Source organism: Siniperca chuatsi, linkage group LG10 (assembly GCF_020085105.1).
Source record: "Siniperca chuatsi isolate FFG_IHB_CAS linkage group LG10, ASM2008510v1, whole genome shotgun sequence".
Lineage (NCBI taxonomy): Eukaryota > Metazoa > Chordata > Actinopteri > Centrarchiformes > Sinipercidae > Siniperca > Siniperca chuatsi.
The window spans coordinates 5,593,790-5,608,277 of NC_058051.1; the positions used below are offsets into that span (position 1 = coordinate 5,593,790).

At 41.5% G+C, this 14,488-nt stretch overlaps 1 protein-coding gene across 4 annotated transcripts in view; it reads right to left on the reverse strand.

The window, feature by feature from the left end:
- tafa5l (TAFA chemokine like family member 5, like) overlaps window positions 1-7,403 on the reverse strand; it is a 50,919-nt gene extending 43,516 nt beyond the window's left edge. The window contains exon 1 of one of the 4 annotated variants that reach the window (XM_044211702.1): window positions 5,987-7,400. In XM_044211702.1, the coding sequence (XP_044067637.1) occupies window positions 5,987-6,083 (97 nt within the window). In that variant the 5' untranslated portion in view covers window positions 6,084-7,400. Of the gene's footprint in view, window positions 1-5,986 lie in introns of all 4 variants that reach the window. The other 3 variants (XM_044211701.1, XM_044211703.1, XM_044211704.1) reach the window with 3 other exon arrangements.
- Between the last annotated feature and the right edge of the window lie 7,085 nt (window positions 7,404-14,488).

Below are 14,488 nucleotides of genomic sequence, written 5' to 3' on the forward strand. Positions count from 1 at the left end.
ATACCAAGTGTTCTTGCATATGGTCCGTTGTTTGGATTTTTTGCTTGACGACTTTTAATTGATTATCAAAATGATTCACCATTAATTTTCTGACAATCAACTAATCAATTAAAAGTATTTCAGTCCCACTTATGATATATATTAGTTCACCTATAGGTTAGTCACCACAAACTTTGACATAACACTGTTATTCGGTGTTATATTAGCTAAAAAGGAGGCTAATCCACTCAGTCCTGCAAATAAAAAGGTAATCTAAGTGAGTTTTTCTGGATTCACCCTCCACTGCTGCTCTGGTTTTTACTTCAGTCCTAAGACCTAAGCTTCCCTTCATGCCTGTTCTGATCTCAGAGCTCTATCTGTTATCAACAACTCAGGACGACATCAAACAGCAATCTTATTCGACTGAGCATATGCTAGTCAAGGCAGCCACAGCCAAGTACATCTCATTACCTTGACACCATTTGACGCGTGCAGCGCAGTAGGTAGCATGTAATAGGACACCAGGTGAGAGAGGCAGATGTTTGACTGACCCCATGCTATACGCTTCCTGACACTGCCGTGATCTTCTGCTGCTAAACAAGCAGGGCAGCAGAGCAATGGAGCGAAACATGCACTTTATATTAATGTGCTTGGTTTAAAGGGAATACCACCGTTTGATTTCACATGCTATTTGAATACTCTACAGCAGTCCAATCAATATTTATGCAAGTGAACAACTCTCTGCTGAAGTCGGTGGACCTGTAATGGTACATAAGTATGCAATTTAATCTGAAGCTGACAGAAATGAATCAGGAACGATGGTAAAGGGAAGTGTGGGAGCAGCCGGTGTGACTCCTGGAGATCAGGGGTATGTTATGCTATTACAGGATGAAGCTCATTTATTTGCAAGCAGTAAAATAAGCACTGTGTCGGCCCACAGTCAGTCCACCATTTATTGTTCTGAGGAGCAGTTCCAGTTCTCATATCCTGATGACAAAACAGGTTGGAGTTTCTTCTCTAAAAAGCTCTTCATATTCACAAATGTGTACCAGCATTGTATTCAACTGTTGGGATTTTTAAGCTGCACCAAGCATGAATTTTATGCAATCATGAGCACCTAGTGGGGCTGCAGAGGAAGAGAGAAAAGCATTTCAACCCCACAAGCCGAGACGCCAGAAATGTGCTCTATTTGATCAAATTTAATTCTCGTGTCAGGTGTGTACACTACTCCACCCACAGGGACTGACAAATTGAAACTTCTCGTAGCAGCAGTAGGATGGCGCTCCCTCGGGGGAAAGCCGGACTCAACACTGTTAGATTGTTTCCTTTCTCACTGGAAAGCAGGAGAGGGTGTATAGTTTACTAACTTCACTTTACAGAACTTCTAGGTCTTTGCAGTTACATTTTTGTAGTTCTCACCACTCTCTAACATTCAGTGCTGCCACTGTGTGACATTGCCAAGGGCTTCTTTAAAATAGAAAATATTCCCTTTACATACATCCCCTGCTAGGACTGACACTGTAATTTAGGTCTGGTCTGCGACATGTCCTGTACAGTACACATGATGGAGGTGACTTCTGATAGATTTCTTTTGCAGTGATGCAGTCTGGGTTGCAGAGATATTACAATGTAGAGTACACTCAGACAATTGGTTGTGGATGAATACAGGCTTGAGGCATCAAGAGTGAATGTGCAATATGCCTTGCAAAAGCAAACAGTAGCTCTGTAATGCAGAGAGGACTGTAAAGCCAGTGACTCACTTCAAATTTCACTCAGATAGCCCTCCAGGATGCCCTCTTCTTTAATGCAAACACAGAGAAAATGGTGAGCATTAGAAGACTATCATGACCCCATAAGTACTGTACAGTAATGCGTGACTGCGTGAACTGCGGTGTAGTATTATTATTCAAGCATGGCCCTCTCAGAAAATATGATCATGGCATCAGGAAGAAAATAGAACAGGACACAAGACTGAAGGAACATAACTCAAATCATTTATACCACTCTGCCAATGATGGAGCAGTTTCAAGCCCAGAGCTTTCCGCAGAGAAAATAACAATGCAGAAATACACTGAGCGGTGCACTACACTCAACCACAAGGGAGGTCAAAGCTGACGGCTAGAAAGAATTCATATTCAGGGAGCTATGAAATATGAGCTTTGTGTACTGCCAAATTGATTTAGCTGTAAAAATTCTTTTCATTTTGTTCCATAAAGATGCTCATACTTTTACAGCTCTGCCGCCTATAGAAGCAGGCCTCAATGATTTGCTCAGAATTTACAACCAAGGTCATAATCAAAGCGGGTCTCCCTTTGCATGCTTAATGCCGCCTTGAAGAAGACTGGAATGGAAATCATCCTTTTCACTTCAAAAAGTCGGTAATTCTCTGCTACTCTGATTAGTTTAATGCTTGGATGGATAGGCCCTGCTCCCTGAGTTAATGGAGAATACCAGCCAAAGATTTTTAAATTCATCATTCTGAATTGTTGTCCCCCACACTGAAGCTAATTTGTTAAAAATGGAAAAAGTAACCGCGACAGCATCTGGAATAATTTACCGGGATAAAATCAGTCTGGTTTGTGAATGACATCTGGACCGGAAACGTCACACACATTGCAGAGTCCACAACGCAAAGAGTGGTCTGACTGTGTGAGTCCGTCATCAATGGAGCTCTGTACTGATTGTAAAGCCACAGTGAGTCACTTCAAAATTTAGTGACACAGCCTGTGGACGTAGCTCATAAAATGTGTGCTGTCATTCCCATCGACAGCTCTTACTGCAGTGCAGGATGACAGGATAGATTGTTGTTTCTGCTTCTCAGCTTCAGAACGCTGTTATTTGTGTTCAGAAGCACTGATTTAATAATTCAAACAAATCAAAGTGACTAATTATGACATGTGACATGCTGTAAAAAGCAAAATTGCTGTCTGTTGCACTTATACGATACCAAGTTTAGACTATAGCTCCATAGATTAATTCAAGTAATTTGGTATATTAATGATGTTTGCCATCCCACACATTGTTGTTTTGCTGAACAGGAAGTGATGTTCAACATTTCTATTTGAAAAAGCAGAGAAAGGGCTGGGTAGTTAGCATAAGATAGCTAGCGCCAACCACCACAAACTTAAAGATGAATGATTTTTTGGCCACTTGGGGGCAGCAGAACAAGCTGAAAAGAATGTAAAAAGTTGTTGTGACGCATGTGTTAGCAAAAAATTGCCTATTTAAACATTCATCAGACATGGATTAACATTAGCATTCATTTGAAGTCTTTTTTCTGGAACACCTGATGAATGTAAGTCCAATTATTCATTCTCCTCTAAGCTTTTTTTTTTTTTTTTGGTCTTCACCAACTCCTGAGAAAAATATCTGGCTCTTTAGTTACTAGATACTTCATTGAACATTGCTCAAGAATCAAGTTGAACTTCATTGAACATTGCTCAACTTCTTCACCAGCTAGTTGCTAACTTTGTCTGTCTGCCATTGGATGTTGGGCTGCCTGTTGCTGCTTGAAATGAGACTGGTGAGAGAAAAGTTTGTGGGCTTGAAAACCAAAACATTGAGCTAAAAGAGGCTAAAAAGCTCAGTTGAAGTGAGGGGAACTGCAGAGATAGGTGATAATTTTCTGCGGGTTCTTCACTACAGACCTTTTACATAGTCATTTGATCCAATGTTAATTTTAAAAAATATTTTTTTTGTAGAGCTTTAAACTCCTTCAACAGGATATCAGAAAAAATGGGGTTATACTACTGTACAAACTGTTTGATTGACAGATGATCATTGGAAAGTGCAGTGCAGAAACACCACAGCAATGAGTGCTTGGCTTAGCATCCAAGATGCTCAAAGATCTTGAGGATTGCCACTTCTAAGATGTACAATGGCCTCATCACATTATTTTAGAAGGAGTAATTTTCATGCTCCCACTTTAAGTTGAAATTTATTCTTGGAATTTGAATTCCTTGAGCTAAGTTAGAGCAAAGGCCAACTGTCCTTCCACCGCCAACTTACAAATGTGGGTAAAAATGCTCCACCCCCCTTCCCCTTCACACACACACACACCAACTCAATGGTTTGTGGTGGAGCAGGGAGGAGTTGCCACCGCTCTCTGACTGCACCACTGAACCGGAATGTGGTCCAGTGAGGAAATCCAGACATTTCCAAATTTATCATTGAATAAACTGGCAACGTTGAGAGCGGCTGACAGGCCATTCATCGTGGTGGGTGCTGGCCCAATGGCGTGAGCGGACAGGGCTGCTGTGCTTTGATTTCCTGTCCTGGCCGCCATGACAGATGAGCTATGGAGAGGGTGGAGGCGACACAGTCTCTCACCACCACAAGGCTTCACCTCTCTGCCCACCAGTTCAACCACACTCGTTGCTGCTTCTCGGGCCCTCCAGGGCCATGGAGGTGGAGGTGGTTGAGGGCTGGTCATGGAAAGTAATGAGTGCTTTGACTCCATCAGTGGGGAGCACTCATGAACACTAAAAAAATATACTGTAAACTTAGCGAGTATTATACTTGCTAATGAAATGATAAGAAGGCAGAGGTGGTCAGAACTACGTTTCCAACAGCACTTCCTGGTCAAAGCAGCCAGTTTCAAAAGAGGATTTTAGTAGGATTTGAAGATTACAAGTAAGGATTAAAAAATACTACGTTTCATTCTTAAAATTCAGCTCAGAGCTGAAAAGAGAGGTGAGCGACATAAAGAGAATGTCAAAGCTCAAATCATATCCAGAGGTTTTAACTGTTAGGCCAAACATTGGAGAATCTATTTACTCTAGGAATATCAAGGGTAGTAAAGTTCACAAGAGATTGATTGAACGATTTTGTACAATAACACACTAATGAGATCATATTCAGATGAAAACGAGTCGATAATAAATGGCTGAGGGGAAGGGGAGGGTTGCTCTAACTCCTCAGATAATATGCAGAGGCTTGAGAAACAGTTCAGTGAGAGGCTGGTGACAGCAGCATTTTGGGAGAAAACGCTGCAAATTAGAGGCAAAGGGAGCACATTTCAGCTCCCTCATTTCGCACAGGCAGTTCATTTTTCACATCAGTGTCTACTTTTGTTCCCGGCAAGCTGCCAAAGACATTGATGTAGGCACTATCCCTCCTCCACAGCGGTAATTATGCTGCTGGCCAATACTTGATTAAAAGATCTAATCTGCAAACTTAGTGTTCAACATCTCCCAACAAGTTCCAATGCTTTAAGCCTGTTCTCTGTGTCTTTCACGGCACTGGAATCTGAAACGTTTTGTAATGGACAGCAGCCAATGAAGTGCAGGGAAACATCCTTTTGCTTTCTATTCTGTGTCAGGGTGAAGGTGTAATTGCACCAGCGGATGTATTATTCAAGACGAAAGCATGGCATGGATGGATATAGCCTTTACCTGAGTGAAATTAAATAAAGCTCTGAATGAATAAGTCGGGCCTTTTACGGTCTGCACCAGGAACTGAAACAAGCAAACTATGTTGCTTTTTCACCTGAAGCCCAATGAGGGCTTCACTAAATTATCATTCCACAAGGTAGCCTCCATCAGAATAAGGAAAATGATGTGGTTAGTTTGGCAACAAGGTTACAGCTATTCAAAATACTATTCAAAATTCACAGTTTAAACTTGCTATAAGAATATTATTGTGAAAACAGGGTCACCACAATATATTACAAGCTCCTGGTAATATTATGATGCTACCATACAAAATAAAATGTGTATTAGTTCCAATAATGTTGTTACTATACACTGATTGTTTAGTATTATACACTCACTACAGGATTATTATTATAGAGATACCAAATCAGATTACAAAAACACCATAAGGTGCAACAAGGTCACCATAAATTGATGTGATGAGCACAGACACATTACATTTTACTGGACATTATAGGGATTTTTCCACAGGATCACAGGATCTGACCACACCATGTGCAGCTGCATCCCAATAAGAAGCCCTCAGAGACAATGGTGCTGCTGACAAAGTAATAAATAGCTGTAAGTGTCCTTACCCTCTCTGAGCAGATGGGAGTAGATGAGCCACAGGAGCAGCAGGCAGCACAGTGACGCACCTCCACCTGCGGAGAGCGTCTTCACTCCAGACTGCATCCTACACCTTCAGCCTTTTAGATTATCCAAACTTTGAACGCTTGTGCCGCTCAGATGTCAAGCAGATCAGCAGAAGAGTGGCTAATCCAGTGGCGTCTCCACAGCCTGTCGTCGGCATCCATTTTGAGGTTATAATAGGAGAGGGACTGATAGTAATCCCCCTTGCTTTTCAAATTCCCTCAGTGAGCCGCATATCCATCCAGGCTACACACACACACACACACACACACACACACAGACACTGTCACCAGATCTGGCCAAGTTTACGCAGCTGTGGTTTCAGAAGCTGAAATTCAGTGGCTGGCTTCTGCAAAAGCTGGAAGTATGCAGAGGAAGAGGAGTGAGAAGCAAGAGTCCCTCGCAGTTTTGATCCTCACACGGAGATGCTGATGATGCTGGTAGTAAATTCAGCCGCTCAACATCCCCTGAACGCCGCTGTCACCTCTTTTTTCCCTCTGCGCTCCGCACTGTTGTTATTATTATTCCCAACCAACTTCTGCACCGAGCCCGGCTCTGTGTGACTCTACAGAGAAACGCGCAAGTTAACCCAGGCGGACATGACGAACATACCAATCAGCACGGAAACTTGTCCGAAAACGCAACACTCCAGCGTCCAAAACCGGCTTTTGAAAAACAGCTAAAGGCGCAAATGCGTCATATGTGGCCACATATGCACGGCAGCGCACGCGAAATGTCACGTCAAAACAAGAGCGGCGGGTCTCATGCAGCGCACTGCCGCTGGATAAAACGCACTCTGAGTGCGTCAATACAGGCGATGCAGTGAAGTTGGACACACTTGTCACCTGTATGAGCCTTTGTGGAGGCTCTGGAAAATTGTCAGTGATGTTGCCTTGCACCTCGGGCTCGAGGAAAAGCTCCCCTCCTCGCCAAGTCAAGTGTTGCTTACAGATGAGTGTGTTAACCCAGCCTTATTCTGTCCCGGTCGGCTCCATTTGCATGCAGGCGACGACGAAGAAGAGGATTTCCCCCACTTCAATCCGTGGAGGAAAACGCTGCTGCACCCTGAGTTGCTTTGAGTTACAATGTTTCTTTCTCTCTCTCTCGCTCTCTCACTCACTCTCTCTCTCTCTCACACACAGTGCCCTAATTCATTCTGCAATGTGAGAAAAAACTTTGAGCTCCCAGGCTATAAATCCCAAACTGTACATGATGATGATGATGATACTTATTTATACACAGTAAGATGTCCCATCTCAGCCGGCCCTCAGGAAGACACAACGAAGCCCCAGATTCCCCCACATTCTGACATGCTACTTTTCTCCATGTCTTTATATGGTGAGGGTCAAAACACAACGACATTTCACAAAACACAACGACATTTAAGATTAGGAATATGGATGTGTTTAGGCGGATTGGTGCTAGATTGGATCAGCCGGAGGGACGTTCTGAACTCCAAGCTGCTGTGATTGGTTGTTTCGCTGTCAGGCAACTGATGACGCTCTGGGCATGTGTTAAAGTTAACTAGAATGGTCAGCTACATGGAAGTCCCTTAGACAGCTAACTGGCCAATCGTTTAGGCCTTTGGCTTTATTGAAAAAGGTACACCTTGGGGCACCTTTGGGTGCGTGCACCATATACTAAGGCTGAGTCCTTGCTACAGCGGCCGGGGTTTGATTCCAGCCTGGGGCCCTTTGCTGCAGGTCAACCCCAGCTGCAGACGTGCAAGAGGTTTGAAAATGATGTATTGTGGGAAGACATTTCAGTCCCTTCCAAATTATTGTGATTCTTATGGGAAAGCATTGCCTTTATTAGGGTTAGGGAATTACAAATTTGTTAAAATATTCCCTTATGATTTCCATCTCCTCTTCCAACCTTTCAAACTCAGTTTAAAAATGTGTGCACGGACACTGCTGAGAGTAGTACAAAGTAGTACTTGGGTTCTGTCCAATCACAAACAAGAAGTGTTGTTCCACCTTTTCCGTAATCTGAAATGTCGTTGTGTTTTGACCATGAGGGCCACCGTACTTTATGACCTCTTTCATAGTTGGAAAATGCCCTTGAGGGCTGCATGGTTTGAGGACTACAGTTAACATTTAGCACACTGCCATTCTGGGAAAATGTGCAAGGTCTGTTCCTTCAGAGGGCTGGTGGTATAGCATGTACAGTGTCTCAGAGCTCTTTAAAGCAGAAGTTACATTATTATATACTGCGTAATATCATATCAAGTTTCAAGTGTGCACACATGAAAGGCAAACTTTGGCACATGCTTCCCAGAGTCTGTGTATGTGTGAGCTAAAGCCCTGCAGATGCCAGTCTATCTTCTGAAAGAGCACCATTTAAGACTCCCTTGCCACTTGAGGACCATTACCATGACTCACCCCCCTCACACACACATACACCAAATTCCATGATCAGTGAATGTGCACTTTATTAGCAGATGGAAAAGTTCCCCCTGTGCGCTACTGTGCTATCAGCCTTTCACTGAATGGCTTTTATGATGACATATTGGCCTGGGCTAAGGCCTGTCACATCTTCACTGTAATATATGAAAAATTACTGGGCCTCACACAGCAAAGACTATGCCTTTGTTGAGTATTAAAGGGATACTTTGCCAATTTTCCACCTTCCTGCCACATCAGGGCATCTTGTCTTTAAACCTGCTGATGTTTTCTGCATCACTGTAACCAGCTGCAGCAGCTTACTTTACTTGGCCAATGGTGGAAGAACTACAGGGACAGTTCAGCTGCTGAGATGAGGTTTGTTTTCGTCTCTCGTCAACATCTCGGCTCAGCCAGCTATCAGAGTTAAGAACCACGTTTCAGTCTGTCAGAGTGACGTCCCAGCAGGGGATGCAGTGTAATTAATCATAATAAATCACTGACTGACAGGGTTGTAACAATTCTTCCAGTTCATTTTTACCCATCATATTTATTTTCATGTTTACTAATAATATACAGACTTATTTTTAATTGCATTTGGGCATGTGTGGATTGTAACAATACTAATGCCAGTGACACAATGCTGTATGCAATTTAAAAGGGCTGTGTTCAGCAAAACATTAAAAAAGATTGAAAATGGTGACTTATTTATGATGGATGATTGTACACACACTTTATAAACTGTCTACAACATGCCATTATCCTTTACTAAAGATGGTCATTAATGCTGCTGTGATATTTAGCTGCCATCTTTGATCAGAACAAATATGTCAGTTTGTGTGTCACTGTGTGTGTCACTGTGTGTGTCACTGTGTGTGTAAATGCCAGTGGTGGAAAATAACTGGAAAGTACATTTGCTAAAGTACTGTAGTTAATTACAATTTTGAGGTACTTAACTTGAGTATTTCCATTATATGCTACTTTATACTTCCACTCTACTTTTTTATCAGTTTGAGGTAATACAATATCAAGTTTCTACACACAAAACATATGTTCAACATGTCCTTAGTTTGGAGATACTTTAGTCTCGAAACACAAAAAAGCAAGACAGCAACTTGTAATGTGTGTAAAGCCAACATTCTGAGGGGTGGAAGTTGTGCTGCCAATTTAATTAAGCATCTGCAAAAGTATCACGTGAAAGAAAACCGGGAGTTCATGCTAGCCAACAACCAAAAAGACAACTCCAGGCAGCAGACACTCACTGATGCATTCCAGAGGCAGGATAAACTTCCAGCAAACAACGCGAAGGCTAAAGGGATTACAGAGAAGTTGCTCGATTTCATCATACTCGATGATCAACCACTATCTGTCGTGGGAAATGATTTTGCAGTCTGTTGGAACACTTAGAGCCAAGGCATAGTTTGTTAAATTCATCAGTATCGGCAGATATCCAAATTCAGGTATTGGAATAGGATCGGAACTGAAAAAAAGTGGATTGTGCATCTCTACTGCATAATGAGTATTTTTATTTTTGATACTTCAACTACTTTTAGCTGCTTATACTTGTACTGTTAGTTTGTTTGTATACTGTACTTCTACCTAAAGGTCCAGTGTGTAACATTTAAGGCGTGTTCACACCAAACGCGAATTGCATTTTTTGTGCGATGTGATTACAAAATCACTGCAAAGATACAAATATAGCAAATTTGCGCTGTGCAATTACATACAAAATCAATGCAAAGACACATATAGACGAGAATTCGCGCCAGGCAATGCGAATGACACAACTGATGCAATGCAAATGAACTTGAGCCCAAAATTCCCACGTATTGTGGGGGCTTTCCAAATATTCGCTTCGCTAGAGGAAGAAATGATCTATAGGAAGAAATGGAATATAATATTTATAAGTATGTTTTCATTGGTGTATAATTACCTGAAAACAAGAATCGTTGTTTTTTCGTTACCTTAGAATAAGCCATTTAGCATACGTTGTCTACGTAGCAAGCGGGTCCCCTTCCAGGGAGGTCGCCATGTTGCACCGCCATGTTTCTACAGTAGCCCAGAACTAACAAACCAAACACTGGCTCTAGATAGGGCCATCGTTTTTTGCGAATTTTCTCTGCCACCGTAGTTTCTCCTACATGCTTGGAAGGGGAGGGTGATGCGAGTGGTATTCAAATGGTTGCGCTAGATGCCACTAGCTAGCTGGTGAACATAGTGGAGCAGGTGAAATAACAGATATTCTTCTTAGGAATTGGAAGTAAAATGAGAGTGAATATTGGACTTCCATTTATCAAGTGGCCAGAAACACGAGTCCAAGTAAATGCTCTGTAACTGCTGGATCATCAGCAACTGTTTGCTAACAAGTTCACCATATCAACAAACGGTGAGAATACTGTCAATGTTGGGTGTACAGTTTGTTTCTGCTACCTCCAAGTGGCCAAAAATCAGTTACTGCAGGTTTAAGTGAGATTATGAATGCAGGACTTTTACTTGCAATGGAGTATTTTTACACTGAGGTATTGCTACTTAAATAAAATATATTGGTTTGTCTGCTATGCTCTTATTGTGGCTTTGTGCTCTACACTGGTAACTTGCATGATTGTTTGCCTGCACAGTTGTTCAGTTCCACCTATCAACATGAAGCTGGACAGAGTAAATTTCATACATAATCCATATTGACTTGTTTGTTCAGTTTAGCAGCTGTGAAGTTGCTTATTAACTCATGTCATGCTATTTTGTCAGTCTGCTTGTTTGTAGGAGCATTTGACTTGAGGGTTTAAGGACAGAGGGTGTCGTATGCTGTACAGATTGTAAAGCCCCTTAAGGCAAATTTGTGATTTATGATACTGGGCTATATAAATAAAATTGACTTGACATTTTTGGCTATAATGCAACTGAGTTACACTTGAGACATTTTGACATGTCGCAGTAGGAAAAGCACAGGTGTAAATAATAAGATTAATGATGGCTGAATTCTATTTAGCTGCTTTTTGTGCATGCTGCCACAGCTTACTGGGACACTTCAATAGAACAGAGCCATTGTTAATGTTATTAGTAACACCTGTGCGTTTCCTACTATGAAAAGTCAAAAGACCTATTTTGTGAAATTTTATTATGTGTGGACCTGCAATTTTGACATCTTGTTAGTATTAGGGATGACATTTTGAATTATCTGTCAATTCTTTTGGTGAAGAAAATTATATATCCCAGTATATAGGATGTACATAGTATATATACAGACATCATAATAGAGATTTTATAACAAATGATTGAATCCAAAACAAATTTGTATGAATCCACTGCTGAGGAAATACCACAAAGTGAGGCAGAGGTTCAGGCAGCAGAACTTCCAGCTGGAACAATTTAGAGTGACGTTTGCTGGCATCAGTGCAGGGGTAGTTCGCATGTGAGTGACAGCAAGGAACTGAAAACCTTCAAAGGTGAATTAAAAAACAACTAACAGGAACAACAGAGCAAGTGTTTTTGTAACCTGATTACATTTACATTTATTCATTTGATGATTTCGTCCAAGTACAGATCAGATGCAATCCAAGCCACAGCAGATCAAGGAGAAGCCTCAAAGAATAACACTCAGTTCCATGTTCCAACTGACACAAGTGTCACATGGTTGCAGGTGCATGACGTACAAGTGCATAGTGAGAGATGAGATGGCGAGGGAGGGAGAGATAGAGAAAGAGTATATTAGGTGAGTACTGTAGGTACTCTTGGAAGAGGTAGATCTTCAAGCGATTTTTCAAGATAATGTTTGAAGACCTGATGCTACATGTTTGCACATAACTAGAATATGTATACTATATTAGTTGTTTTGGTTACACAGTATGTGAATGCTAAGTGCAGTTAGCACATCTTTAGAGTAAATGACAAGTTAGCAGAGCTACTAAAATGATGATGTTTACTGTTTCATTGTTTCATGTGACACTTCTCAACCACACAAAAAGTAGCCTTTGATCAGCTGCTGTGCATTACAGAACATGAAATGCATTTTGTGTTTCCACATTTGATAGGTAAGCAGAAACATTTGCTGTTGTAGGCAGAGCTGATATGTGTACGTGTGTGTCTGTAGCTCAAGTTTAGATATGAGGACTCTAGAGAGGGAGGTCAGAGTTTCAGGTCAACTACAAAGCAGAAGCCATAGATCTGGTGAGATTCAGTGTCTTGCTCAAGGACACTTCAGCAGGGACACCGTGGTTTGAACCCAAGACTGAGAACTTATAATCAAATTCAAAGTACAAATCTTGTTCTTATTTTTACCGTCCACAAGCTACCTTTGCACATTGCAGCTATTTTTTTGTTTTGTTAATTATGTCTGTTCACAGGTTTTCACATAAAAACAGTTTTACTGGAACAGGTGAAGAATTTGTTACAGTTAATTTGCAACACTTCATGTCAAATCATGAGTATGAGCATTAGGATACGCATGCATCTCAGGAATGTGATTTGTAAAATTTTATCAAACCAAGACAGGCCACAGCCATGTGCACCCACAAATCCAATCCTCGTTTTCCAGCCACCGGCTGTTTACAGGCTTTGCTTACATGCCGGAGAGGAGCATATGGTAGCTCAAAGCATCGGTTCAAATGGACCATTCTTCTGCAAAATATTGAAACAGTGGGCAGATACTGCAACTACTGTATAGTCATCAGCAGAATCCAACACTTAAGACTTAAAAGTTGCAATTTTGTTTATACAGCAGTAATACTCCACAGAAAATCAATCTTTTGAGTAATAAGCACTCACCACCAGTAGGTTTTAAAGGAGGCTCTGAAAGGTTTGCAGCACTCATTTGCGGATGATGTCAGCTGGTTTCTGCTTGGATTCACAGCAGTTTCAATTCCAATGTTGACTCAGCTTTATAGTGAAACAAATGATCAAGATGTCATATTAACATCTCATCCCACTTATTATCACTTTCTCCATTGTGCTTCTTTATGCTCACTGTGTGCACTGAAAACAAACACTGATATTTTTGCCAAAGTTTGTTGCTAGCATGGTCAGCTCTTTGTCATTCTCAAATAATGTACTGTAAGCAAAGGTGGTTGCATGCAACAAACTTAAGCTAACCACACTAGCAGCAAACAAAAGCAGTATTTAGTCATAGTTTAGCAAAAGTCTGAGTATTTGGAAAGTACGGAGCATACATCCAGACAACTGAATGTACTTGTGGTTTGAAAAATCAATGGACATTTAGATTTTTTTTCTTGCTTGCTGTTGGAATCCACTGTAACTGTTGTCATTAAGCTACAAACATTTCAGAGCCACTTCACAAGCCTTCAGGAGGTGAGTCTAAAATACTCAAACCACTGTTTTTTGGTGGAGTATCTAAAGCAAATTTAAAGAATATTTGAGTGTGTGTTCAGAAGCGAATTTTTGCCTTATGTCATTCACTCCAAACAGCCAATGTACCAACTGTACAGACATTAGGTTTAAGCTAGCTAGCAACGGATGCACTGACCGTGTTTATGGTTGTGTGATTGTGTGTTTGTGTTCAGCTCATCCTCTGACTGAACTCAGAACTCACTTATCTCCATTGACTTTATTTGCAATCACGCCTCTAAAATTCACCTCGCATTCTTTCTGAACACACAGTAATTCAGCAACAGCATGATTGTGAACAAAACTTCTACATGAAACTTTAGAATAAGACTGAAAAATCAGGATACTGACTATAGTGTAGCCCCAGCATACAGATAAAGAGTTTCAACTGTGGTTTCTTTATTTCAAAATGATCAAAACTGGCAAAGCAGGTGAGCCCTCAGGACCCTGGCAGTATTATAGAGGCTTGACCTGCAGATGGTAGCAGCAGCCGTCAGCTCTGCCTTCTGAAATAACTCTCCATGTTCCACACAGATTTCTGCTTGGTTGTTACAAGCATAACTCCCTTCTCGCTCCTTCCATCCGGACAATGCGAGCGACATGCCAGTCAGACGGGACATGGACTGGACCCCTTTTTCTGCTCTGCTGGACAGAGAGTCATGTTGACAAGCCGCTGCAGAAAGGCACAGCAGCGTCTGTCCTTTAGCGGCGCAGCGGACCTTGAAAGAA